General features: G+C 45.6%; 1 protein-coding gene across 1 annotated transcript in view; it reads left to right on the forward strand.

Annotated features, from left to right (window-relative positions):
• Positions 1-5147: 5147 nt before the first annotated feature.
• TRPM8 (transient receptor potential cation channel subfamily M member 8) overlaps positions 5148-27163 on the forward strand; it is a 53015-nt gene continuing 30999 nt past the window's right edge. Inside the window, exons 1-8 of the mRNA XM_044673394.1 lie at positions 5148-5261; positions 7377-7450; positions 11762-11918; positions 13709-13886; positions 18144-18316; positions 19932-20106; positions 21699-21766; positions 22939-23136. Of these exons, the coding sequence (XP_044529329.1) occupies positions 5148-5261; positions 7377-7450; positions 11762-11918; positions 13709-13886; positions 18144-18316; positions 19932-20106; positions 21699-21766; positions 22939-23136 (1137 nt within the window). The remainder of the gene's footprint in view (positions 5262-7376; positions 7451-11761; positions 11919-13708; positions 13887-18143; positions 18317-19931; positions 20107-21698; positions 21767-22938; positions 23137-27163) is intronic.

Below are 27163 nucleotides of genomic sequence, written 5' to 3' on the forward strand. Positions count from 1 at the left end.
AAAGTCATGGCGGCCTTCCTCGTTTGTGCCTGAGAGGCCGGTGGCCTGGGGATGGGGGGGGGGCTTCCCTCCGTGTGCCGTGGGCTGCAAGGGGCATTCCTCCGAGCGCCAGGCTACGAGCAGCTGAGCGGGACGCGGTCCGGGTTAACAGGCTCCCGGCCATCCGAGGCAGGCGGACCCCATGGCCGGCCTTGGCATCCACGGGGGAGACGCTGACCGAGCGTCGGTAACCTTCCAGTGGGAGCTGACAAGAGGTGAAGGGGAAATCGGGCCCATAATGAAGTGGTGTGGCTTAGAGCAGCCTCGCACTGGCTCAGGCGGGCTCCTCGCGTGTATTATTTAAAAGCCAGACAGAAACACTTAGAGATTCGGATAAATAATTAAAGGGTCCTTTCTCGTTGCGTTCTGTGCAGCCGGCCAGGCCCCTTGCTCTCTGTTGGCCATGGTGGGGCTCCTCAGGAAAACTGGAAGGTGGTTTCCTTTGCACCCCCCCCCCCAAACAGGTTTCTGTCCACGGGCTTTGGAAATGCAGCCTCCTGGGAGCATGGGGAAGCAGGAGGAGGAACAGGCGAATTGGAGTTAGACGGTCTCGGTTTGCATTTCAGCCCTGCCGTTCGCTAGCCACGGGGCCCTCCCTGGGCAAGTTTGTGGGAGCGAGTTTGCTCATCTGCAAATGCTCGAGTGCTTTAAGTCTGAGGAGTACCTGAGTTCATTTGGTCCTCACAGTAGCCCTGGGAGGTAGGAGCTATTTTTCGCCCCATTTTACAGATGAGAAGCCTGAGTCAGAAAGCAAGGAAGCAGCTTGGCTGCAGGTAGGCGGCTAGTAAGTGCCAGAAGCCAGACTCAGGTCTTCCAGCCCAGGGCTCTGTGGCGCCCCCGCCCCGGTCACCTAACCATAGGCTTCCCTCTCTCGCCCCTGCTCCCATTCTGCAAAGATGGGAGGGAAGGAAGGAGTGAGGAAGGGGATGTTCTCTCGGCTCTTCTTCGTGGAGAACCTTGGCCACTGCATTACCAGGGTCGGTCTTGCTGTCTCTGCCCATACTGTTGCGGTTCTTGTTTCATGTGGTTTTTCTGGTCCTGCTGCCTTTATGTGTATCCTTGGGTATAAGTCTTCCCCCCTGGCTCTGAAGCCTTCATGGTAAAGTTATCATCTTTAAAAAACTGAAACAAGGCCATTACCTTGCCTTGTTTTCCAAAACAGAGGCTGCTAGGTGCCACCGTGGGTAGTGCCAGGCCTGGAGTCAAGAGGACTCATCTTCATGAGTTCAAATCCAACCCTAGACCCTTACTAGCTGTGTGCCCCTGGGCAAATTACATAATCCTCTGCCTCAGTTTCCTCACCCATAAGATGAGTCGTAGAAGAAAACGACAAAGTGCTCCAGGGTCTTTGCCAAGAAAACCCCAAAGGGAGTCACGGAACCAGACATGACTAAAAATGGCTGATCTACATTTTCCAAAATATCTCCTGCCCTCACTCAGCCATAAATCGGCCTTGTAGTTTGTTTGGGAGAAGGATTGGCTTCAAAGCATCGGCCAAACCGAGGGCTCTGGGTAACTTGGGAGAGAGGTCCGGCTCGTTATCGCTGCCCCAGGAACCAATGAGTGGAAACTGTTTAGGTTTGCTGTTGAGGGAGAATCCGGAACTCAGAGCCATTGAGTTAAGGGCTGAGACAAGATGCTTCTGTGGCACGGCCAAGAGACGTCTGTTCAAGAGTGCTCAGTGAGAGAGTCCTTGAGCCTCCTCCCGATGCGGAGGTCCCGGGATTCTGGGAATCTCCACCTTTGCCCTACTCTAGGAATCTCTCAATGAGTAACGCGAGGGGCTCGTCCACACCTGCCATTTCTCCATGCGTCCAGGCTTTGACCTGACCCAGCCATTGGTTCCTCTAAGTCAAAGGCTTCGAAGCATTTTATACCTTTGTTCCCTAATTCTGACTAGGACATTCCAGCAAGGGTTGGGGCTCTCCCGGAATGGGAGGAGAGGGGCACCACGTGTCACTCGGCAGCCGATGGGGCGCCACTTGCTGGCTCTTCCTTGTGAGCCCAGATCCCTCACCACAATAACAGCAGTTCTCCTTCCAAATCTCCTTTGGCCATTATCTCCTGTCACAGCCACCCCCGCTAGTGCCAGCCTGACTTGCCTCATAAAGCAGGAGTGACACACCAAGGCGGGGGGACAGGGAGCTATAAAGTCCCATGAAGTGCTTTGCTAGGAGAGAAACAATTCCGTTCCTCCCCGTTCCGCCTTGAAATCAGGAGGACTTATTCATTCTGTCTCGCCCAAAAGAAGCATAGCTCCTCCCCTCAGGAAAGAGCCCAGAAGGACCCAGGCAGAGGCCCGCGTGTCTGGCCACGCGGTCTCTATCTCTGATGCCCAGGTAGGTGGGGGCATCACTTGGCTCTCAGGACTGAAGTGAGAAAAACAGGTCAGGTTCAGTTCATGACGACAGAAAGAACTTTCACAGTCATCTGGTCCATCTCCTTCACTTGGCAGACAAGGAAACTGAGGCTCAGGGAAGCTAATGGACCCGTTCGTGGTCCCTTAGCTATTGAGCATCAGAGGCGAGCTTTGAACCCAAGTCTTCCTGACTCTCAGGCCAGTGCTCTCTCCAGCACATCCACTGCTTCTCCCTTCAGCGGGCGCCAACAAGCATTTAGTTAGCACTTTCTGTGTGCCAGAAAAAGTAGCGAGCATCGGGGATGCAAGGCATAAAGGGGAGCTTCGGCCCCTGCCTTCGGGGAGCTTGCGCTCTCCTGGGGACAACCAAATAACCTGCCCATCCCAAGGCAATACATGGGTGGGCTGGGCTCGGGTAAATCTGAACGGAGCCCTGAAGGGAGCAAGGCGGGGGGCTCCGAGAGGCGGGGAGAAGAGGGAACGTGGTCCAGACACACCCCACAGCCTGAGCAAAGAACCCTGAGGCGGGGCAGGGTGGCGCCGGTGCTTTGGGAGCCTGGTTTCTCCAGTAGACTTCATGCGATTTGGGTATGAAGCGCGATGAAAACGTTTGTCTCTTATGTGGAGTCGACAGGGTGGATTTGAGGTGAGATCTTGGACAAGTCACTTTATGGCTACGGACCTCAGTTTCCTCCTACGTAAAAGGAAAGTCATCATATTTGTCCTGCCTACCTCTAAGGTCTGTTGGAGGAAAGCAATTTGCCCACCCTAGACTGTTGGCTAAGAATGAGTTCTGATGGCTATGGAAATGGGATTTGTGTGAAAATACACGGATAACCCAGACTGAATGGCTCGTCAGCTCCGAGAGGGGGAGGGAGACCATATGGATCATGTGACCTCAGAAAACTTACGTGGAAATTTGTTATTAAAATTAAACTTAAAAAAAGAATGATTTATGATGACCATCGGGACCTAGAGCTAGGCTGGGGAAGGCTCTCAGAGGCCATCTAGGCTGCTTTTCTCATTTTACATATGGGGAAACTGAGGCCTGGGGTTGGGGATTAGCCTTTGCAAAGGAAGTTTCCACATCAGGCCTCCTCTTCACCAAAGCAGAGGAAATGGAGCAAGCAGGGCACGCCACAAAGCCCTGCTGGCTTTCCCAGCCCTTCGGGGTTAAGCGCTCTCTTTCTCAGTGACTCGTGCATTCGCCTGATCTCCTGACGATTCGGCCCGGACGCCCGAGGGACTCCCTTCCTGGCACCAGAGCCAAAGCAGAGACAGGACAGAAGCGATGTGGGGCCGCCCCTTCATGGCTCCTCGCTAAGGAGCTCTCCGGGATAGAAAGTCTGGTCCGTCTTCCAGGAGATCAGCAGGCACTCAACAAACAAGTCCAGGCAGATTCGAAAGGCAAACCTACAAGCATCTGTTAAGAGTTTCTTATGTGCCAGGCACCGGGCATTATTATATGTATTGTATGATATGTGCAACATTATAAGAACACAGCATTATAGGTAGACGTTATTACATGTATTGTATGTAATATGTGCAATGTTATGGCAGAAGAACAAAGCATTACAGGGAGCCGTTATTATCCAGTCTGGTTTTTTAAAGGGAGGACGTTGGAAAAGGCTTCTTTTGAAGGAGGGTTTTAGCGGGAACTTGAAGGAAGCCTGGGAAGGTGGGAGGGAGAGATGAGAGCGTTCCAGGGATGATGCCCAGAACCGAGAAGTGGGGGGTCTTGTTCCCAGAAGAGCCAGGAGGCCCCTGGAGAGGAGAGAACACCTCTCAGGGAGGAAGGCTACTGGAACCTGGAGGTGCTAGGGAGCCAGTGCAGTTTATTGAGTAGGGGGCAACATGGTCAGACCTCATTTTTTAGGAAAATCCCTTTGGTGGCTGAAAGGAGGATGGCCTGGCGTGAGGGGAGACCTGAGGCAGCAGAGCCAGAGTCCAGGCGGGTGTTTGGAAAGTTCGTCCCAGAGTGGGGGCAGCGTCAGAGACAAGAAGGAGACTTATTGGAGAGATGCTCTGGTGGGGACGTGATTGGCTGGTGGAGGGGACGGTTTGGTACAGAGAAGATCCAAGCGTGATACTGCTGTGCTCAGAGCCCTCTGCTTGGGCACAAGGGGGTGCGAAGTGCAATAAGGCCCAGGCCCTGCTTCATGCAGTTTTCCATCTAACAGCCACGGGGGGGGGAGGGGGGGGCCGGAGAGGCTTGGCCTCAGGACGTCGGGCCCACCTCCTCCACGGAGCTGAGGGCCAGCCGGCAGGCTGGGTGGAGAAGCCCCCCACAAGCATGGGACCGGCCGGCGCCCAGCTCAGAGGGGTAGAGAACAGGGGAAGGTGTAGCTGGTCCGAGAATGAATGGGACGGAGGGAGAGCGGGAAGGGGATGACTTCCAGGGAAAGGTCAGTTCTGTATGGGATGGCCTCAAGCCTCGTAGCCTCCCTGGACATCTTGGATGGTGGGTCACATTTGCTCAGAAAAGTTCTCCCTTTCACAAACTTGAGGGCCAACGTGGTTTTGAGGAAGCTAGAACTGAACTTGTAGTCAGGAAGATCTGGGTTCGAGTTCTGCCATGACCAATGCTGGCAGGTTCCCTGAACAAGTCCCCTGTCCTCTCTGGGGCCCAGAGCACTCTCTGAGACTAGAGGTGGCAAACAAGTCGCCAATCCCAAACAGACAGATTCTGCCATGATTTAAAGAAAATGGCGCATCCTCGAGCTCTGTCCCCACACGTCTTTCCCGCCAGATGCATTGGCCCACGGGGAACTCCATGAGGAACAGGAGAAATGGCACCATGGAGAGCATGCGGACGCTCTACTCCAGCATCTCCCGGAGCACGGACGTGTCCTACAGCGAGAGTGTGAGTGACGCTGGGGGGGAGGGGGGGGCAGACCTCTCACCGGCCTCCTCCTCATTAGGAGCCTGCTTTGGGCCACCCAGAATGCCAGGAGGGACGCCTCGCTTCGGGGGATGCCTCTCGTCCTCTTTAAAACCCATATTCCAGAGGATACGTTTCTTGGTTGTTTGGGGCAATGACTGGATGTTTTTAGAGTTCCTATTTAGGCTGCAACCATTGCTCTGTTAGCTATATGAGTGGCCTCACGGACAGAGGGCCCGACTTGGAGTCAAGAAGGGCAGGGTTCGAATCCTCCCTCTGTATACTGGCTGTGTCATTTGACACCTCAGTATCTTTGGCTACGCCCTGAGACTCGGAGGTGGAGAACAGCTGCTAGGCTGTGCTGGTGAGGGGAGTTTCCTGGCCTTGTGAAGTCTCAGGTGCAGCCCCATCCCCATAACAGCTCCTGCATATAAGCCCTCTCCCACTTCCCAGCGGTGTAACAGTGGGCACACGCTTAACTCTTGGGGCCTCAGTAAGGTAAAGCCTCCCAACGCTGCTGAGAGAAGAGAGCTCTATGTGAACTTTCAAGCCCCATAGCAAGGGGAGCCATTTATGCCAGTCATAGTCTTGAGAGCCGGAAAGAAGCCCTGGAGGTCGCACAGTCTAACATCCCTTATTTTGAAAAGGAGGGAAATGAGGCCCAGAACAGGGAAGCAACTTCCCCAAAGCCACCCAGCAAATAAAGAGCAGAGAAGAATCTGAACCCAGGGCCTCTGACTCCCATGCCAGAGCCACTACAGGTGGCTCTCAACATTGGTGATTGTCACCCGGAGGACCTCCTGGCTCAGTTTGAGGAAGATTCTCTGCTTCTGCCTTTTTTCTATTTCTTTCATTGCCTTCCATTTGGTCCCACTTCGTGGGTCTCTATTGCCACAAAAAATCCAACAAGTTCTTTGCGGGCGAGGGAAGGTCCGAGGCTTTCCTCCATGCCCACATCCCCTCCTCAGAAGGGTCCGACTCAGACTCAGAGAAGTAGATTGTCCAAAGACCTGAGAATGCCTCACATGAACTCCACAGAACACATTCAAGGGTAGAGAAGAGGCTCTGGGCCCCAAAGGCTATTGCCAGGAGGGCGTGAGGAGGAGGAAGGAGGAACTGCCTCTTCCCAGCTTCCCCTTTTAACTCACTGTGCTTCTTCCCCGGGGCTAACACAACTATATCCAGGCCACTGAAGAGCCAGTTCTCTCAGCATTTACCAAACTCCAGACCTTGGAACAAAGTCCAAGCGGCCCCACCCTCATCCCACCTCCAAGCAAGGAGCTCTCTTCCCTCTGGCCGAGTCAGGTTGAAAAAAAGCAGTGAAATCAAACCAAAAGGACTCAGAGCCAGGCCAGCCCAAGTGTGCAAAGTAGCCACCAAATGCTCTGTCCGCAGGGAGGGACGGCGACGTCTAAGGCCCAAAACCTGGGCTTATTTTCCCATGTTTAGCTTTTTCTCCACAATTCATTTCTTCCATCCCAAAGCGAGTGGCCCAGATGAAATCCCAATTGGGGAAAAACCTGACAAAGTCCAGAGAAGGCTCCGCAGGGAGATTCAAATCTCAGCTCTTCCCCTTCCTGCAAATCCAACTCCCAATTTCTTCCTCAGTAAAATGAGGCTGTTGGACCAGCTGAGTCCTGGTCTTATCCATCTCTAAATGTACAATTCCAAAATAAGATACAAGTCAGCAACTTGGAGGTAACTTGAGGTCTTAAAGGATGGCCTCAAGCACTGAGAGACTCACTGATTTTCTTGAATCCCACAGCCAAAATGTGTCAGAGGCAGGCCTTGAACCCAAGCCTGGCTCTCTCTCTACTACCTCCAATGACTGCTCTTGGTAGAATGATAGCTTAGAAAACCATAATTGGAATTCAAATATGACCTTTCCTGTCCTAGAAAATGCTAAATCATCTCATTGGTTTGCTGTGATTCTTTCTTGACCTTGAGAGCTGGGCTGGGCTTTTTTCAGCCAAAAGACAAAAATAGAAATGATCCTTGCTTTCGGCATGCTGATGGAATTAATAGGTTCTTATTCGACAACCCAGATTTCATGGTGGGTCACTTTGTAACGTTTTGTTCTGTTTCATTTGTCCTAAGGATTTGCTGAATTTTATTCAGGAAAATTTTAAGAAAAGAGAGTGCGTCTTCTTCACAAAAGATCTCAAGGCCACGTAAGCCACTTTTTCTTCTCTCCTGGGTCCGTGGGTTCAATCTCTAATTGCAAAAGAATTCTACTAAAATCAATTCAGCAAGCATGTGGCAAGCATCCACTCTGTGGACAGCTGGCTGTGCTTTGTCTGAAACCTACCTGGTGGGCAAAGAAGAAATCCCGTGAAGGATTCAGACATTCAGCCACCATTTATTTATCATCTATTGTGAATCAGAAAATAGGGCTTAGGCTAGACATTGCCTCTGATGTCCCCTGGCCCATTCAACCCTATAAGCACTTGTTAAGTCTCTGCTATGTAAGAGGAATCATCCAACCTCCCCATTTTACAGATGAAAGCCTGACACCCCAGGGGCTGGCCCACAGATAGAGAAGTCTATGTAAGTCACAGAGTCAGTATCTGAACTCGGGTTTTCTGACTCTAAACCTAACCATTGTACCAGGCAAAGAAGGGTGGGCTCAAGAATCACTTCTCGGTGCTCCAGAACCACTGGAGCTCTGTGGGATGGGCTCCATCCAGATGTGTTGCCCATCGCATCAAGAATAGAGGTTCTCCCATCTGAGTATCACTCAATCCTTCCTGCCCAGGAGCAAGTTACAATGATTAGGGATCAACAAGACACTTCAAGCAGAGTGTTCTAGCCTTGTCAGCATTGCAGTGACAACAATACCACCAGTGCCAAGCTGAGAAATGGGTATTTTGTCCTAAAGACAATTAAATGTCCATGGAAGTTCTTCTGCAGGAGAGTAACATGATCAAAAGTGCTTTTAGAAGATTGACATCTCTATGGAGGGCAGATAAAGGTAAGGAGAGACGAGAAGCAAGAAGGCCAATTAGGAGGCTGTGAAAGATGGATAAGACTGAGGAAGTCCTGGAAGCAGGGAGATTAGGTAGGAGGCCATTGCAATGGCTCAGGAAAGGAACAATAAGAGCCTGAATTAGAGTCCCAGCTGTGTGAGTGGAGAGAAAGGGATGGATATGTGAGCAATTGTCAAGATGGAACCAAAAAGATTTGGCCATTGATTAAGCATTGAAAGAGAAGTGCTGGATACGTCAAGGGAAAGGTACAAGATGACTCAGGGTTATCTGTGGATGTTGAAACCAGAAGGAGGTGGTGCCTCAAAACTATTAGAGTGAAGGAGGGGCAGGTGGGGAAGATGATGAAATGCAATCAGGATCGATAGAATATCTTCCACTGGGGTTCAAATTCTATCCCTCCTATTTCTACTTCTTAAGCACAGATGGGAGGAGCATGATTAGATAATCAATCACTCACGCAAGAAGATATCTGGGGTATTTGAGTGGACTTCAAACACATGCTGAGTCAGCAGTGCCACGTGACAACCTCCAAAAGCTCAGGTGACCTTTAGCAGCCAGCATTCAGATCCAGGGAGCCCTTGGGTTCCTGTCCTCTGCCCTAGTTCAACCACGGCCATAGGCTTTTGTTCAGTTGGGGGCACAAGAGTTCATTAGGAAGGGCCTTGAGAAGCTGGAGAACATTAACCAGAACAGATGTATGTCAAGCCGTATGAGAAGTAGCTAAAGGACCTGGACTTAGTCAGGCCATAGAAGGCTGGAAGAGCAGATGGGAAAGCAGGGTGCTGAGGGCCATCTTCAAGCACTAGAAAGGCTGCCTTGCAGAAGAGGGGCTAGCCTTGGGTTCCCCCACCCTGGAGATCTTTAGGCAAGAGCAAGATAGCAGTTACTAAATAGCTGGCAGTGAGGATTCCTGGGGCTCTGCCCTTCAGGGACTTCAGTAGGAGCCCCTTCTCCAATGCCATGGTGGAATGATATGGAAAAGCCACATGGAACTAGCTTTAATGAGGGCACATAGGTGCATAACGAATAGAGGGCAAAGCTTGGAGTTGAGAGGGCCTGGGTTCAAATCTGGCCTCACACACTTCCTAGCTGTGTAACCCTGGACAAGTCACTTAACTCTATTTGCCTAGCCCTTCCTTGTCCTTCCATCTTAGAGTTGTTACTAGGACAGAAAGTAAAGGTTAGAGACAGGCAGCTAGAGGCAGAGACAGAGACAGAGACAGCGACAGAGACAGAGAGGAACTTGACTGTCATTTAATCTAGTCTTGGGCAGTTTGTGGAGAAGCTATTATGAGCACAAGAACATAGCAGAAGGCAGGGATTCCTGGAGACAAAATTATGTTCAGACCTACAAAGCACCTAACAATATGCCTGTGTTAGCACAGGACACTAATCTGTGCTTCTCCTGAGAGATCATAAAAAGGGTTTTTAAAATCTCCAAAGAGTCTATTTAAGATGACAAGGAAACATGTGGTCCACTTTATTTTTATTTGTAAAGGTTTATGACTTGCTTTTTTTTTTACATTCTGATCTTCCCTCTCCCTCTCTGAGCCTGCCTTTGTAAAAAATAAAGACACTGAAGCAAAACTGACACACAGCAGGGCCACTTCCTACAATGTATGTGGTACTCTGTCCCAGCAGTCCCCCTCGCCCTTCTGTCCCTATCATCTGCTCTCTGAGACTAAGGTTGTCCATTACGATCCATGGAAGTTCTGCTGCCTTCTGATATTTTCACTTGCAGTATTGTAGTAGCTGGGTAGATGGTTGGTTGTCCTAATCATTCCTCCTTCAGTCTACACAAGTTCAAACAAATCCTATGATGTTTTTCTGAATGAACTTGCCAGGGGAAACCATGTAGAAACAGAAAAAGACAGAGAACCAGTCTCTGGGAAAAGCCAGTGGTAATGGGGAATTGTGAAAAGAGGGTGAGACTTGAAGTCAGAAAGGTCTGGGTTCAAATTCAACCTCGGATGCTTAGTAGCTGTGTGACACCAAGCAAGTCACTTAACCTCAGTTTCTTCATTGGCAAAAAATGGGGGATTGGCATGATTCTAGAGGACCCTGAATGAAGTCTATTACCCACTTCTTGAAACAGAGAGGTGGTAAACTCAGGTGACAGAAGGACACATGCACTTTTTAAACATGACCAGTGCAGGAAATTGTTAGGAGAACTTTGTTGCTCTTTTCTTTTTTTAAGGAGAAAGCAGAGGTGGGGGGCGGGGGGAAGAAAATAGATTTTTTTTTCAGTTGAGTAAAAAAATTAAGTAAAATTTAAATGAAACAAATTAAATGAGAGAGGTTGGACTAGATGTCCTCCAGTCCCTTCTACCACTAAATCCATGATCCTAAAACTCGTCCTGGGACGGCTAGGTGGTGCAGTGGCTGGAACACCAGGCCTGGAGTCAAGAGGCCTTATCCAACCTCAGATGCTTACTAGCTGTGTGACCCTGGGCAAGTCACTTAACCCTCTTTACCTCAGTCTTCCCATATGTAAGATGAGACAGAGAAGGAAATGGCCATCTTTGCCAAAAAAACAAAAACCTCAATGGGTTCACAAAGAGTTAGATACAACTGAACAACAAAAAGTCTCATCCTTTTAAGCTGCTTAGATAAGCTTGTACCTAGTAGGCATCTTACAAATATTTGTTCAGTTGAAAGAGTCCTAAGAGGTGAGAGGAAAATCAGTAGAATGTGGCACCCCTGAAGTCTTAGCAAGAGAGTACAGCAGGAGGGGCTAGTTAAAAATCATATATCCCAAAGCTAAAAGGGAAGCTGAGGATGAGAATTGGGCCACTGACTCTTTTGGAGATCGTTTGTGTTGGGAGTAGAAGTCAGGTTGCAAGGGGTTGAGGAGGGACGGAGTGGAGACCCAGGTGATAAAGACAACTTTGTCAAGAGTTAATCAACAAAGGTGGGGAGAGCCGTGGGAGGGTAGAGGGAAGCGTGACTGGGACCTGCTTGGAAACTAGGCCAGATGAGGGCTCACCAAGCAGGATGGGGAATGTTAGGGAAGAGCCCATGTTGGAAGGCTCTAAAGCTGAAAAGGCTAAGACATCCAGGGTGTGATCACTGGTTCAGCCACAAGGGGAGAGGGAGGGTGAGTCTGGTTGGAAGAAGATGCCTAGGAAGGAAGAAGTGTCACTTGGTAACTTTTCTTCAAGAGGGGCTGAAAAAGTGACCAACCCGTGGCCCCCCTGAATCTTGGGAGCCCTTATGAGCAAAACCGAGGTGATTTTCAGAGGGTAGATATTCAGTTCACCAGTGGCTCATCCCCAAAATCTTTCCATTTTGGTAGTTGAGGCATCCTCAACTATTACTGCCTTTGGGAACCCAGAGTCACCACCTCCATGCCACCCTGAGGCATCAGAGGAGTGGAAAGACTGCAGTGGAGAAATCTTCAGTTAATGAAAGGAAATAGGATAACATTTGTATGAGTCTGTGGGAACAGCTAATCCTTTCTTCTTCCCTCTCTCTACAATATATCCTTCTACTCAGGGACAACATGTGTAAATGTGGCTATGCCCAAAGCCAGCATATCGAAGGCACTCAGATCAACCAAAATGAGAAATGGAATTATAAGAAACATACCAAAGAATTTCCTACTGATGCCTTTGGGGACATTCAATTTGAAACATTAGGGAAGAAAGGAAAGGTAAGTGACTGTGTGGCATAATTAACCAGTCCATAAATGCACCTAACCAAGGCTTCCTAAATTGTTTTATAGGAAGGGCTCCTCCCCAACTTCCTAATACACACCCAAGCCCTGCCTAGAGAGCCTAACCCTGGACTTAAACTTTTCCTGGGCCCAGCAACTTAGCTCTTTCTTCCCCTAGCATGGAGAGAAGGGACAAGACAGAAAAAGAAAACAAGAGGAGGGAGACAAGCAGGAGGAGGAGGAAGGAGAATGAAGAAAACTTAAAGTGATTTTAGGGGAAACCAATAATTTTGATCAGCTCTAACTAAAGCTCTGGCTCTGGCACTAACTCATTGGATGAGCTCCCATAGCTCTTCTGGCTCACCAGCTTCATTTGTAATGTGAAGACAGGGACCTGGCTCTTTTTATACATTCCTTCCAGCTCTACTCAATAGGTAATGAGTGTAGCAATGAAAGAGCATAGAATTAAAGACCTAAGGTCTGATGGGTCACATCTAGCCCACCCTCTTCATTTTACAGATGAGGAAACAGAGGTTCAAAGAAGGAAATAGCATTTCAATAACCCAAGTAGGAAGTGACAGACCATTGAGGAACTCTCACCAAACTGGCATTTTGAGTCAATTCTATGTAAAATTCCTAGTCAAACTAGCAAAATAGCATTCATCATAGAACATCACAGCTCTCTGATGGTCCAATGATCAGAAAATAAGATGTGACATTTATAATTGAAAGGAGAAAATGGAGATCTGTTTCTTCTTTCCCCTATCCCTTTGAGTACTATAAAGAAATCTCCTCCCTTTTCCTAGCCAGGCTTGGCTGTCATAAGTTACATGTGCTTTCTTTCATCAAGCCTAAATGTCCCATTTCTGCATAGATTTAGAGTTGTCATTTTATAGATTTTATAGATTAAGAAACCGAACTTCCTAAGGTGACATGACTGACCATGGTCTCATGTCTAGTATCTTTCAGAGCTAAACCATGATCCTGGGTCTCCCTAACACTCAGTCTCACCACTCTCCTGAGCCATTATTCCTACTTGTGTGTTCCAGGGCCAAAGAGAACAAGTCTGACCATTCTACTTCAGAACCCTTCAAATACGTGAAGAGGTCTCACATGCCCCACTTATGCCTTCTCTCCTCCCAGCTAAACTTTTCCAGGTCTTTAACCAGCTGTCACATATTCTGATCTCAAGGCACCTTCCTCATCTTTACTTCCCCTCTCTGAATGCTCCCCAGTTCACTAATTACTCTCTGAAATGTGAGGGCTGGCACTGAGCAGAGGGATCTACTTTCTTACTCAAAGTCACCCTTAATTTTCACCTCCAAGAGAACATAAGCGCTTTGAAGGAAACAACCATAACAATTTTCTATTTGGGTCACCAGCACATAGCAAGGTGCCTGGCTTATGGTAGACTTGTTGAGAGTTAAAATAGATGCTTATGGATTGACTGATCCAAGAGTAAAGAGAGGTAATAATAATAGAGCAATCCTGTTATAGGATGACTTCAGAATGACAAGGCAATACTTATGTTCCTTTAAGAACTTCGTCCCTTTCTAAAATATTTCCATCTAAACTTCAACCAGGAATGGATGAGAAGGGATAACAAGAGCAGAGAGCACTGAGTTAGTCAGTCTTGTTATGCCAGTCTCTCTCACAAGAGAATTAAAAACAAAGCAGGAAATCAATGAGGTAAAACAAATCACAAAAACTCCTACATTCAATCCAAGACCAAGGGAAGCAGAATGCTAGTTAACGTTGCTACTGTGTTTCTTCTTCTCTCCATTAAGTACATCCGTTTGTCATGCGACACAGACCCAGAAATCCTCTACGAGCTGATGACCCAGCACTGGCATCTGAAAACCCCCAATCTGGTCATATCTGTCACTGGAGGAGCAAAAAACTTTGCCCTCAAGCCACGCATGCGCAAGATATTCAGCCGACTGATCTACATAGCTCAATCCAAAGGTGAGGAAGCCTTCCATTTGTCTAGAAAGGATAGATAGATAGATAGATAGATAGATAGATAGATAGATAGATAGAAAGAAAGAGATACATATATATTTTTTACTAATAGCTGAGTATATTGTATTTTGAGAATTCTCAACCAAAGGTTCTTAACCTGATTCTTAACATTCTCTGAATGTTTAAAATGACTTTGGTAACTGTATTTCAGCTTACTTGGTTTCCTTTGTAATCTCACATCTTTTATTTTACTCATTTAAAAATGTTATTCCAAGAAGTTCCCTAAGTGCCACCAGACTTCAAAGGGGTTGACAGCTATAGACCAAGCTAAATAATAATCACAAATAAAAATGTTTTCAGTACACAAATTGGAGCTACAGCCTAGACTTATCATTTCATTGGTTTAAGGAACTCCTAAGTGAGAAAATGCAGGTTGGCACCTTCTCTATGGCTTACAGTCTTAGGCATCTGCCTAGAATACTGTGAGGTGAAGCAATTTACCAAGAGTCACACAGCCAAGGGGTGTCAGAGGCAAGACTCAAACCAGGTCTTCTTGGATCTATGGGAAGTGATTTATCCACTCTGCAGCTTCCCTAAGGCACACTCTGCCTCATACACAAATAACTGGGGCAAGGAGAAGATTGGGCATAAAGCTATAAAATTGTTATTCATGATTTGCATTTAAAATGTGTGAATCACCTTTAATAAAGATGGCAGCAAAACTCTTCTTTTTCTGTTTCCTGAACTCATTTGCTTCTGGGAATTTTTTCTCTAGATTCTTGGGCTATTTGGTTATCATTCACAGAGGATGAGGAAGTAACAATTGTCAGGGACCTCAGTGACCATTTAGCCCACCTTCATAGAGGAAAAAAAAAGAGAAGGCTTCAGAGGTAAAGGGATTTGGCCCAAATCACCTGGTTAGGATGAGGCTCAGCAAAGTTAAACAAACTATTTCTAGTCCTTAGAATCATCAAAAGTAGAGCCATGATTAGAACCCCTACAGTCTTCTCACAGCCAGTCCAATATTCTTTCCACTGTGCCATGGGAGATTTGCCTAGTCTACTGCTCATTTGAGAAAATCTGAAGATTCTAATATACAAAAAGCTCCCTGAGAGCCAACAGTGTGCCATGGTAGCCCAGAAAGCCAATGCTTCTTTAGACTTCCTTAAAAGTGGCATCAGCATCATGCCTAAGTATGAAAAGCAACCAACCAACAGGAGTAGGCTGCCTGGTCAGGTCATATCTATGATATTATTCTCTGTTATTGGGTCCTAAGTTTTAGAAAGACAAACCAGAGAAAATCCATTAGAAAGCAGAGAGAATGATGAAGGACTCTCAGATCTTGCCATGAGAGAAAAGGTTTGTAGAGATGATGAAAAGGGTTCCTCCTCACCTCTCTCACTTGAAATGAGTGATTCCATTTTGAAAAGTGGCCAACTTGTCCATATAAAAAAGCATGCATATCCAGGCTTTTTTTGCAACTGAGATGACTTTCAGCCTAGTCTACTTGCACAATCTTTAATAGCATATTGCTATCATCCCTAATGTCCTCGTAATCAATAAAATGAGCTGTTTTAAAATCCTATCAGAGAACTACTCACCCCACCCCTAGCCCTCTATAACAGTGTCATGAAACATTGTCACCTTGCACTTTGCCATGATTTGTGAGCCAGTAGAACTGCCAGTCTGTTCGTATACCAGATATAATAGTTGGAAATTGCTGGTCATCAGAGCCATTTGGATAACAAAAAGAAAACACCTTTATCGTTGCTACAATAAAATTTTTCTCTGATCTGTTACCCTATTTGGATATGAACTATGATTTTTTACCCTGAAGCTGAAGGATCTGGGGATTTTTAGTTTGGAGGGGAAAAAATCAAAAGTGGATGTCACAGCTATCTTCAAGTTCTAAAAGAATATATTGCTTGGAAAAGGTATTCCAATGGCTCTGCTAAGAGTGATGGGTGGAAAATACAAAGACCTGTTTTGGCTTCCTTTTAAGGAAACTTGCTAGGAGAACCATCTAAGAGTGGAATGATCTACTCTGGAATGTAATGGATTCTCTCTCATAGGAGGTCATTATTCTCTTTTTCTCCTCTCTTTCTTGTTTACCTTTTCATGATTCTCTTGAATTTTGTTTTTGGACATCAAATTTTCCATTTAGTTCTGGTCTTTTCTTTACAAATATTTGAAAATTTTCTATTTTGTTAAATGCCCATACTTTCCCCTGGAAATATATAGTCAGTTTTGATGAGTAGGTGATCCTTGGTTGTAGACCCAATTCTCTTGCCTTTCTAAATATTATACTCCAAGCCTTGTGGTCCTTTAGTGAAGAAGCTATGAGATCCTGTGTAATCCTGATTTGTGCTCCTTGTTATCTGACTTGTCTCTTTCTGGCCTCTTGAAATTTTTTCTCCTTAGCTTGGAAGCTCTTGAATTTGGCAATTACATTCCTGAGGGTTGTCTTTTGAGGATTTACTGTTGAGGGTGATCTATGGACTCTTTCAATGTCTGTTTTGCCCTCTTATTCAAGAATATCAGGGCAGTTTTCTTGGATAATTTCCTGAAATATGATGTCAAGATTTCTGTTTATTTTCAGGTTTTCAGGTAGACCTATGATTTTCAAATTGTCTCTCCTGGACATGTTTTCCAGGTCAGTCATCTCCTTAGTGAGATATTTTATGTTTCCTTCTATTTTGTCATTCTTTTGACTTTGCTTTATTAATTCTTGCTATCTCATGAGATCATTAGCTTCTACTTGCCTAATTCTAGTCTTTAAAGACTGGTTTTCAGCTATGATCTTTTGATTTTTCCTTTTCAGTATGGTCTATTCTGCTTTTCATGGCTTCCAGCAGGTCAATTCTGGTCTCCAATTTGCTTATCATTTCATTTGGTTTCTGGGCTTCTTTTTCCAAGTGGGAGATTCTATCTTTTAAAATGTTATTTTCATTTTGAACTATTTTCCACCTTTCTTGCCAAGTTTCTTCTATCTTTCTTACTTGGTTCTTAAACTCAAATTTGAGTTCCTTGAGAGCTTGTGACCAATTTCAATTTTTTTAAAAGTTTGGACGTGTTTGCTTGTTTGTCGCCCTCTGCTGTCTCCTCTGTAGTCTGCTATTTTTTTCTATAGAAGTTATCCAGGATCAAAGTCTTTTTCTTATTTCTTTTTGGTAGTCGTAGATTGTAGTTCTTAGGTGTTGGTGGCCATTTCTGTGCTAGTTTTTTCTTCCCTTTCCAGCCAGAAGTCTGAGTGAGGAGGATGGGCTCTCTGTGTAGCAAGCTACAGAGCAATTTTTGCCCTGAGGCTATTTTTTAGTCTCTGTCATGTCTGCTGTGGGCAGCCCCACTATGCCCTATTTTCCTCAGCTTCCTGGGGTCCCAAGTCTCACTGTTCTCAAGAGTAAGTCTTTGGTGTCCTCAGCCATCTCCCCCAAGAACCTAGAGATTGCCCCACACTCACTCTGACTCTGACATCATAGGTGGAGTGGGGGAAGGGTGACCAGTTCACACTTTGATAGGAGTAATTTTACCCCCTTATAGCATGGAAATGCCCAGACCCTGCCTACTTTTAAGGCTGAGCCCTAAGAGCCCCTTCACTCACATTATTTTGATATTTGTCCTTTTTGAGGCACTTAATATTGGTCAGTGGTGTGGAAAAGAAGACCCTTGCTTCTACACTATGACCATCTTAGCCTGAAACTCGCTCATTCGGAAATAGTTTGGACCAAATGGTCTCTTACATCCCTTCCAACTCTGGCATGAAATGATTCTAGATGTGAAACAGAGCAAATGTTGCCTTTCCATATAGTATGATCTGAAGATCTGTCCTTGTAAAATTAAACTTTATTATATATGGATACTGAAGGCATCCCCAGGTCTCCTACAGTGACCCAAAGTGGTAGAAAACATCAAGAATGGTCTTTTTCTCTCTACAATCCTGCTGCAGTTGAGTCTCCCATCATGTATATACCTTCTTCCTCTCCCCCATCTAGCTCTTAATTGATCTGCATCTCAGATCCTCTTCATCTACAAAATTAAAAGGTTGGACTAAATGATCAAGTAGTTTTCCAACTTTAAAATTCTGTGGTTTTCTATCTTATCACATAGGGATTAGCCATACAGAAGATATTCCCATCTCTCATATCTGTGTATGATTCTAAGGGAATGACTTCCCCAAATTGAACCCAGCATGTGGATTTCATTATGCACCATTATTCCCTAGTTTTCCAGCTGAATTCTAGTTTTGACACCTCTCCACAGGGGCATGGATTCTCACTGGAGGTACTCACTATGGTCTGATGAAGTATATTGGAGAGGTGGTGAGAGATAACACCATCAGCAGGAATTCAGAAGAGAACATTGTAGCCATTGGCATAGCAGCTTGGGGAATGATCTCTAATCGGGACACCTTGATCAGACACAGTGATGCTGAGGTACGAATACCATTGCGAATTGTCTGGGGAGGGGATCTGAGAGGTCATGCAGGAACATTGCCCAGGAACTTGACAGTATCATCAATCGATCAACAAGCTTTTACTAATAATGTGCTTGGCACTGGGAGTACAAAGATTGAAAGCAAACAATACCTGCTCTGAAGAAGCTTATATCCTATAGGGTGGAAACAACATGTAAACATATGATAAAGGTGTCATCACTTTTGTATTATTCACACACATTTATTCTCACAGTTGGGGTCCCAGAGGGCTGCTTACTGCTACTACATTTGGGTTCCTAGGAGTAATTCTGAGCAATTATATTTCTAGTACTATAGCTCAGGAGGCCCCATAGCTGTGCTTCCCATCAACAACCAGGTAAGTAACTTCATTACCTTCTGGAAAGGCATTTATTCAAATGATATAGTAATAATAATTGGTACAAAGAATTCTTCTTAAAAGCTTGAGACAGGGGCAGCTGAGTAGCTCAGTGGACTGAGAGTCAGGCCTAGAGACAGGAGGTCCTAGGTTCAAACCCGGCCTCAGCCACTTCCCAGCTGTGTGACCCTGGGCAAGTCACTTGACCCCCATTGCCCACCCTTACCACTCTTCCACCAAGGAGCCAATACAAAGAAGTTAAGGGTCTAAAATAAATAAACAAACAAATAAATAAATTAAAAGCTTGAGGCACATTCTCCCACAAATACAATGTAGGATACATGTGTGGCAAGTAGATAACTTTTATCTCCTCATGTTTAATGGCTTAAAAGTTCTTTCTTGAGTCTATATCTAACATTCTTCACTGGTATATGAGACAATACTCCTCAAGGCTGCTTCCCTCCTTGGGTAACTATCTTTTCTTATCTATCTGTCCCCACTATGTCACTCCACCCCAAGATATACTCTTTGGCTCCTAATGGTTCCAGGATCTTTGATCCTAACTGGGCATACAGTCGGCACCTATTCTAGTTTCTTTGATGACATGGTCAAAGAAAAGAAGGTGCAGTGATTAGAGGACCAGCTTTGAAGTCAGGATAATGTATTCATATCCTTCTTCTAAATGATGCTAGCTGAGTGGTCCTGGCCAAATCATTCCAAATCTCCATGTCCTAGGGAACTCTTTAAGGCAATAATTGCAAAACAAGTATGGATCTGCATAGTAAAAAGATTTTCTCTGGAAGAAGTTCACAAATCATAGATGTGAACAAAATAAACAATTACTTTATAATTCTATCTGATAAATATTCATGAATCACTTATTATGAGGAAGGGGGCCTGCTAAGTTCTAGAGATATAGTACCCAAAGTAGAGGTTGTAGAGCATTTCTTCATTGAATCTTATTGGGTAAATGCAGTCATGATTATTACGTATTTTCTATACATTAGCTATCCCTGCACTTGACTTTTTAAGTATTTCGATGACATCCTGACTCTTCATAAATTCAGTAGTTTCATATGCTTTCCAAAGCCTACTTCTGCATGACCAGAGTTATCTCTACTATGAGGGCTTTTTATAGAACCTAAAGGAGGATCCTTTGATAAGAGGCCACTCAACGCCATCTTTCAAAGGAGCCACTTCATCCCATCTCAATAATAACATTCATTGTGATCTGTAGGGACATTTCTCAGCCCAGTATATCATGGATGACTTCAAGAGAGATCCATTGTATATTCTGGACAACAACCACACCCATCTCTTACTGGTTGATAATGGCTGCCATGGATTCCCATCAGCTGAAGTCAAGCTTCGGAATCAGTTGGAGAAATACATTTCAGAACGGGCAATCCAAGGTTAGTGTTTCAAATGGGATGATTCACCACATTCTTTTGTTCAGCTCCATTCGGCTGAATTCAGTTCAGCTGAACAAATCTTTATTTAAAATTGACACTGCATAAGAAGCAACATGGTGCCATGGAAAGAGACCTCCTTCCCGGTCAGGGAGACCTGGCTTCACATTTCTGTGCTAGCACATACTAGTTCTGTGATCTTGAGCAACCTCTTAGAGTCCTAAAAATCTCCCAAAGACGGAGTGCCCTGAACACTTGCTGATCTACACCAGCAGAGAGAGTTTCCTTACTGGGAACCCCCTACTTCAATGAAATGACACCTGGTTTGTTTGGGTTTTTAAAGATGTAAAAATGGGGGCAGTTAAGTGGCTCCATGAATTGAGAATCAGACCTAGAGATGGGAAGTCCTGGGTTCAAATGTGGCTTCAGACACTTCCTAGTTGTGTGACTCTGGGCAAGTCACTTAACCCTCATTGCCCAGACCTTACTTCTCTTCTGCCTTGGAAGCGATACACAGTACTGGTTCTAAGACAGAAGGTGAGAGGTTTTTTTTTAATATATAAAAAAGATGATGATGATGATGATGATGATGATGATGATGATGATGATGATGATGATGATAAGAGGAAGGACAGGGAGGAAAATAAGCATTTATGAAGCTCCAGCTATGTTCCAGGTCCTGTGCTAAGTACTTTATAAATATGATCTCACTTCATCTTCACAACAACCATGAGAGGTAGGTGTTATCTTCATTTTACATCTGAAGAAACTGAAGCAAATACACTTAGTTATTTGCCCAGGGTCACACAGGAAGTGAGTATCTGAGGCTGGATTTGAACCCAGATCTTCCTGACCCCAAGTCCAACACTGCACCACCGGCAGCCTCCAAAAGTCAACAATAATAACAACAATAATAAAAGCTGATATTTATATAGGATTAGGGTTTGCTAAACACTCTTCACGTATTATCTCACTGCCCACGTTTAATGCTAAGGACACAATGACTGAAAGAATAAAGGCAAGGGAACAGGGTCCTACTCTGTGCTGCCAGGATAGGTCCAATACAAACCCAGACAGCCACTTGTGGTCCACCAGAGTATAACCAAATCGAAAGATGAAGCTATACTCTGTAGACGTACATGTATGTTTAAACACATACATAGAATTCCAATGTGTGTGGGTTGACATGCACATCTCTAAGTCTGTGCGGATAGAAAGTCAGAGTTGTTACATATAAAACTCTCTTTCCGAATCCAATTTTTTGGTACCTGACCTGACTCCAGAGCACACCCGAGAAGGAACCTCCTTCTATCAGTACAGATAGGAAAGAAGGATTTGCCTCATTTCTAAAGTCTAAAATCTAAGTCAAACTGCTTTGAAGAGACTGATCAAGGCGTTGTAAAGCTATCCACACCATCGGCTCCTCCAGAATTAAGTTCTAAAAGCCATTTTGAAAGGGATCAAATAAGAGCTGCCCCCCCAAGCCTCAGACCCCCGGCCCCCAAAGACTTTCTGCCCATCTTTCACTCAAACTAAACTAATCGCTTCTGAAGTAGAAACGTGGGAAGTGAGCATGTCTCCTCTCTCGCTCCCAGATTCCAATTATGGTGGAAAGATCCCCATCGTGTGTTTCTCTCAAGGAGGTGGAAGAGAGACTTTGAAGGTGAGTTCTGCTTTCTTTGTCTGCTAAAGAACCCCCAAGAGCCTATGGACCGAGCATTTAACTTTGGGGGGATGTCAAAGGAATCCGGCCAGGCTCATTAGTACATTCTGGAGTGCCACTTCCAAGGAGCAAGCCTGGGTCTTCCTCCTCCTCCTCGAACATCATTTCCTGACAAGTAAGCTAAAGTTCCAGGAGTTCCGGAGGTCTGCTAAGAGTATCTGAAGAGGCATGACGGACTTAGCCTGCCCAAAGCCTTAGGCAGACGTCATGACTTCTCGAGGTGGTTTCTAATTATCCAGTTCTTGCACAAGTCAGGGATGCCCCGTCCTCTTTGAAAACCAAAGATCAATGGCAACGAACGTTCTTTTCCATCTAGAGAGGACCACCATGCTACATGGGTGGATACATAAGGCTCAGGATACATAAACCCAGGATTGGAATCAAATAAAACGTCATAACAAACTCCCCTTACACGTATGGATAGGATACCTAATCGCCTTTGTGCTTTGGGTTGTTGGGCCAAGGCAGGCAGCTCTGAGCCTGTTTCCACATCTGTAAGAAGAGCAGGTACTTCACAAGACTGCTGGGAAGCTCCAATGAGATGATGATTCACATAAAGTATTTTGTAAACTTAAAACCACAGTGTAAAGAGCACTTATTATTGTTAGCATAAGAGAAGTTATTCTTTTCTTTTGGAAAATGGGTGTCACATTTCTTAGCACTTGGGTACCCGGGGCCAAGGATTAGGTCTCTGTTGCCTCTGACATAGGGACCCCTGGCTGAGGAAACTCTCTCTGGCCCAGAGAGCCAGGCAGCACCTTCAGCAACTTAGAGTTTTAGAAAGTGATGACATGGCTCGTCCAGGCTCACATGGCCGATCAGTAGCAGAGACTAGACCCTTAGAGGCCCTCTCTGTCTAACCCCTCTTTCGACAAATGAGGAAACTGGGCTCAGAGAGGGGGAGGAACCTATCTAAGGCCACGGAGCAAGGAGCAGAGCAGGGGTTCCAGCATAGGTTCTGCACCTCCAGACACAGGCTTCTCTGAGTAGTTAGATACTCCAGGGATAAGAAGTACATTGGCCCTGGGGGTCAGCCTAGGGGCCGGTTTCACGGGGAGCTCTCACCCTGTGCTTCTTCTTCAGCGGCTCAGTCTCTCCTTTTGACCCCCAAGGCCATCAACACTGCCATCAAAAACAAAATCCCTTGTGTAGTGGTGGAGGGCTCTGGACAGATCGCTGATGTCATTGCCAGCCTGATAGAGGTCGAAGATTGCCTGACATCATCCATGGTCAAAGAGAAGCTCATCAAGTATTTACCCCGAACCATTTCCCGAATCCCAGAGGAAGAAACTGAGAGCTGGATTCGATGGGTGAGTCAAAACCACAGGGGAACAAGGTTATGGGGACAAGACGGGACAAGGAAGAGTCTATGGAAGAACAAAGAAGGGTCTAGTGTTCAAGGGAAGCCAGAGAGGGAGAGAGAACTTTGGAGGAATCCCACAACCCTGTAAAGCTCCCCAAACCAGGCATGTTTTACTTTCTTGATAAATACATACAAATATACACATGTATGTATCTGTATACACCCTTAAGGCTTTCCTGTTGCCTTTTGTTTTGACATGGTCTTTTCCCCTCATGTGCCCCTCACCATTTATCCTACTACTAGATAAAAACCATTTCAGGCAAACCAACAGACACATTAGATAGCGAACCAACCACATCATTTATTGTTCATCGTGATCCTTCATTCATTCAGGCTCAGCTGCCCCTTAGGGGGTCTCATTATTTACACTAAAGTACTTGGTACATACTGGCCTTCCTCAGTTTTTTTTTTTAATAGGCAATGGAGGTTAAGTGACTTGCCCAGGGTCACACAGCTGGAAAGTGTCTGAGGCCATATTTGAACCCAGGACCTCCCATCCCCAGGCCTGGCTCTCAATCCATTGAGCTACCCAGCTGCCCCCATCCCTCAGTTCTTAATCCATCAGTCAACGTCATGCTATACAAACTTTCCTCTGTTTCCCAGAATCCCTCATACTCATCAAGTCTTACAGTTCCATCACCATTCATGTAGTGACATTAATCCAGCCATTCCCCAATCATGGCTGCTGCCCACTTGGTTCTCAGGTAGGGGTGTGTGTGTGTGTGTGTGTGTGTGTGTGTGTGTGTGTGTGTGTGTGTGTGTGTTTACCGCCAAAAAAGAGTGCTTCCTTGAATATTTTGTTAAATATTGGGTTAAATCACAAATATGGAATTGGAAGGAATCTTGGAGATTGGCTACTCCAACCTCCTCTTTTTCCAGAGGAGGAAACCCAGGTCCATTCTGCTATGTTTAAAGCTCTTTGAGGGGAGAAGTGATTTCACTTTTGTCTTTGAGACCCTGGTGCCAAACAAAGTACTCATCACATAGTAGCAGTAGCTTCATAAACACGCGATTGATTGATTGACCCAAAGATGTTAAGGGACTGTTCAAGGCCAAACATATAACAAGAAGGAAAGGAAGAAACAAGGTGCCCAATCGTTATTTCTTGAGAGTCTACAATGTGCCAGACTAAGGATGCACTGGGAATACAATTAATAAAAAGGAATGCAGTCCCTGCCCTCAAGGGACTTACAGTCTAGTGCAGTGGTGGGCAAACTATTCCTCGAGGGCTAGATCCAGGCCCTTTTTTTGCCCATCATTACCTTAAGGCATCTTAACTGGATCTGGCCCTCGGGGAATAGTTTGCCCACCACTGGTCTAGTGGAAGGAGGCAACATAGACAAGGAGGCAGCAAAGGGGGGAAAGGGAAAAGAACACCAGGGAGTACCAGTCCAGGGGCATCTGTGGAGTTGAAACCAGCCTGAGCAGCAGATGTTGAGCAGAATGAGATGAAAGAATCCAGTTTCTAGTTTCTAACAAAAGAGGAGTTTGCTGTTCCTTCCTCCAGGTCCCTATTCAGAGGGGAGAGGAGGCTGAGGGAGTTGGTGTTAGCCAAGAGTTGGCTGATGTGGGGGTGAGATTAGAGATGAATTTAACCTCAGAGGGGCATCTTGTTCTGGGAAGTTGATGTAGTGAGTTCTGGTGACGCTAAATTCAACATTCTTGACCTGGTCCAGGGTGCTGCCCTGAAGGACATCTTTCTGTCATTGAGGGGTCCTTTACTTTCCAGTGATGCTGAAACTGAACCTGGAGCTTAACATCCATCCGTTCATTTGTTCTCTCATTCATTCATTAGTCATCTGTAAAGAGCTTTCTAAGTAGAGAGTACTTTGTCCCATCTGTTCAGAGATACAAAGAAAGATGAGGCAGTCTCAAATGCTCTGTATGGAGATTTTGTTTTGAAAGTGTTAAAATTAATGGTTTGGCTAAATATATGAAGATTGTAAACCTTTTATTTATAAAGAAATACAAAAGGGTAGAAAAGACATTAACCTATCTAACTAAATATTGTTCCAGTGCTTGGCTCAGCCAGGACTTGTTAACTTTCCATCAGAATTAAACTCTCTCCAGAAGACAGGAAGGGAAAGCCAGCTATCCACTCACCCAAGTTCCCTCCAAGAGATAGATCAAGACAATGACTGGAGATGAAGGTGACTCCTGAGGCCTACTTTCTTCTTTGAGCCAACCTTCTTCTTGAAGCTGACTTCCTTCTTGGAATGACTCTCTTCTTGGAGTTCACTCTCTCTTCCTTGGAGTGACTCTCTTCTTGGAGTTCACTCTCTCCTAGACTCTCTTCACTAGAGTCAACTTCACCAGACTCCTTCACCAGACTGCCTGTTCAGGGATCTTCATGGCTTTTATGGTGGTTTCCTGTCCCTGCCCCTTTTCATGGAGGCCAATCACAGTTTCCAAACTGTATGAGTTATCACCTTTGGATTCACATCTTTCTGAGTGTGTGAACTCTTAAGTTTCTGGCTGTTTGAGTTTGGGAGAAAAGGTGGAGCTCTCCAAGTATCTTGCTGGCTTCTCACCTAGCATCAAGTAAGGTGTGAACTCACTAAGTGGTTTGTGAGCTCCTCCACCTAGTTCAGGCTTGTGTTGATTCAATCAAAAGGTAGACAAAGGAGAGCTGATCTTATCCTCACAATCTAGAGAGCTACTAAGTAGGGGTACTTAAGTTATTGTCAAAAGTTTTAACTCCTACTAGGTAAAGAGAACAAAGGATTCTCTTTTCACGTGTGATCTCAAAGAGAACCAAGAATTCCTTTTTATAGTTTTGGGTTCCATACTACTTGCCAGGAGATACAAAGTTTGCAGCAAGAAAAAGTAGCATCACCTCATTTCTAGAAAAACAAATTCCAGATCGAGGCAGAGCCATTATTATAGAATAATTGCCTTTCTCAATCAGCTGTCTTCAAGTTCACTTTGGGATGTCTGTTTCCCACTTTGCTTTTACTCTGTCTCCTTGGACCAGAAATGGGTACATATTGGAATGCCTGTTCATCTTCTTATTACCACATTTTCCCTTTAACATCCTCAGCTCATGGATGTTTTCTTTCTCCTTCAGAACTCTTCTATCTTTCCACTGACTGTTAGGCTTCAAACCTCTCTGTTCATTAGAAAGCTGACATTAATGTGAGCTCCTTCAGATACTGCCTCAGACAAGAGCAGAAAATTGGGCACATTTGAAAGAAATCACAGACTATTCACAGGTTCAACTCTAGTGTGTCCCCTGAGCTTCAGTCCTATTACCAAGAACAACTTGCCCATTAGATATGTGGAGCTAGGTATCCTGGGGACATCTTGGATTTGTCAAAACAGAACTCGCTGTCTTTGCCCCCAAAGTCGCCTCTTTCCCAGACTTCCCTATTCACTATTGAGGGCGCCACCGCCCTTCAAGTGGCCCCAATGAGAGAGTTGAGCTCTCCTCCATTACCCCCTCCCCTTCCCTTCACAAATTCAATCAGTTATCAAACTGTCCTTTTGGGGAAAGGCCTTAGTGCAAGGACAGACTATAATTCCAGAGAGCCAGAGAGGAATCATGCTACCCATTCCCTGTTAGAGGGAATGCAAACTCAATATGCAGAATAAGACATATGTTTTGGGACATAGTCAATGAGAGAATTTGTTTTGCCTGACTATGCATAATTATTATGAGGATTTTGTCAACTGAAAAATCAGAAAATTACAAAGACCTTATAGCTCTGAACTAGCATGTTGGTTTCCTAATAAAAGAAAACATTGCCTGAAAAAAATCATGTCATTTCTACTTGGGCATCTTTCATCTAAGCTCTCTCCTCTGGACACTGTCTCTCCCCCCCTCCACCCCTCCCCCACCCCCGTGTGCAAGCCCTCATCACCTCAAATCCGGACTATTGCCAAAGCTGCTGAGGGAGAGAGGGAGAGAGGGAGAGAGGGAGGGGGGGAGAGAGGGAGAGAGGGAGAGAGGGAGGGAGGGAGAGAGGGAGAGAGGG

This window comes from Gracilinanus agilis, chromosome 4 (assembly GCF_016433145.1).
Source record: "Gracilinanus agilis isolate LMUSP501 chromosome 4, AgileGrace, whole genome shotgun sequence".
Classification (NCBI taxonomy): domain Eukaryota; kingdom Metazoa; phylum Chordata; class Mammalia; order Didelphimorphia; family Didelphidae; genus Gracilinanus; species Gracilinanus agilis.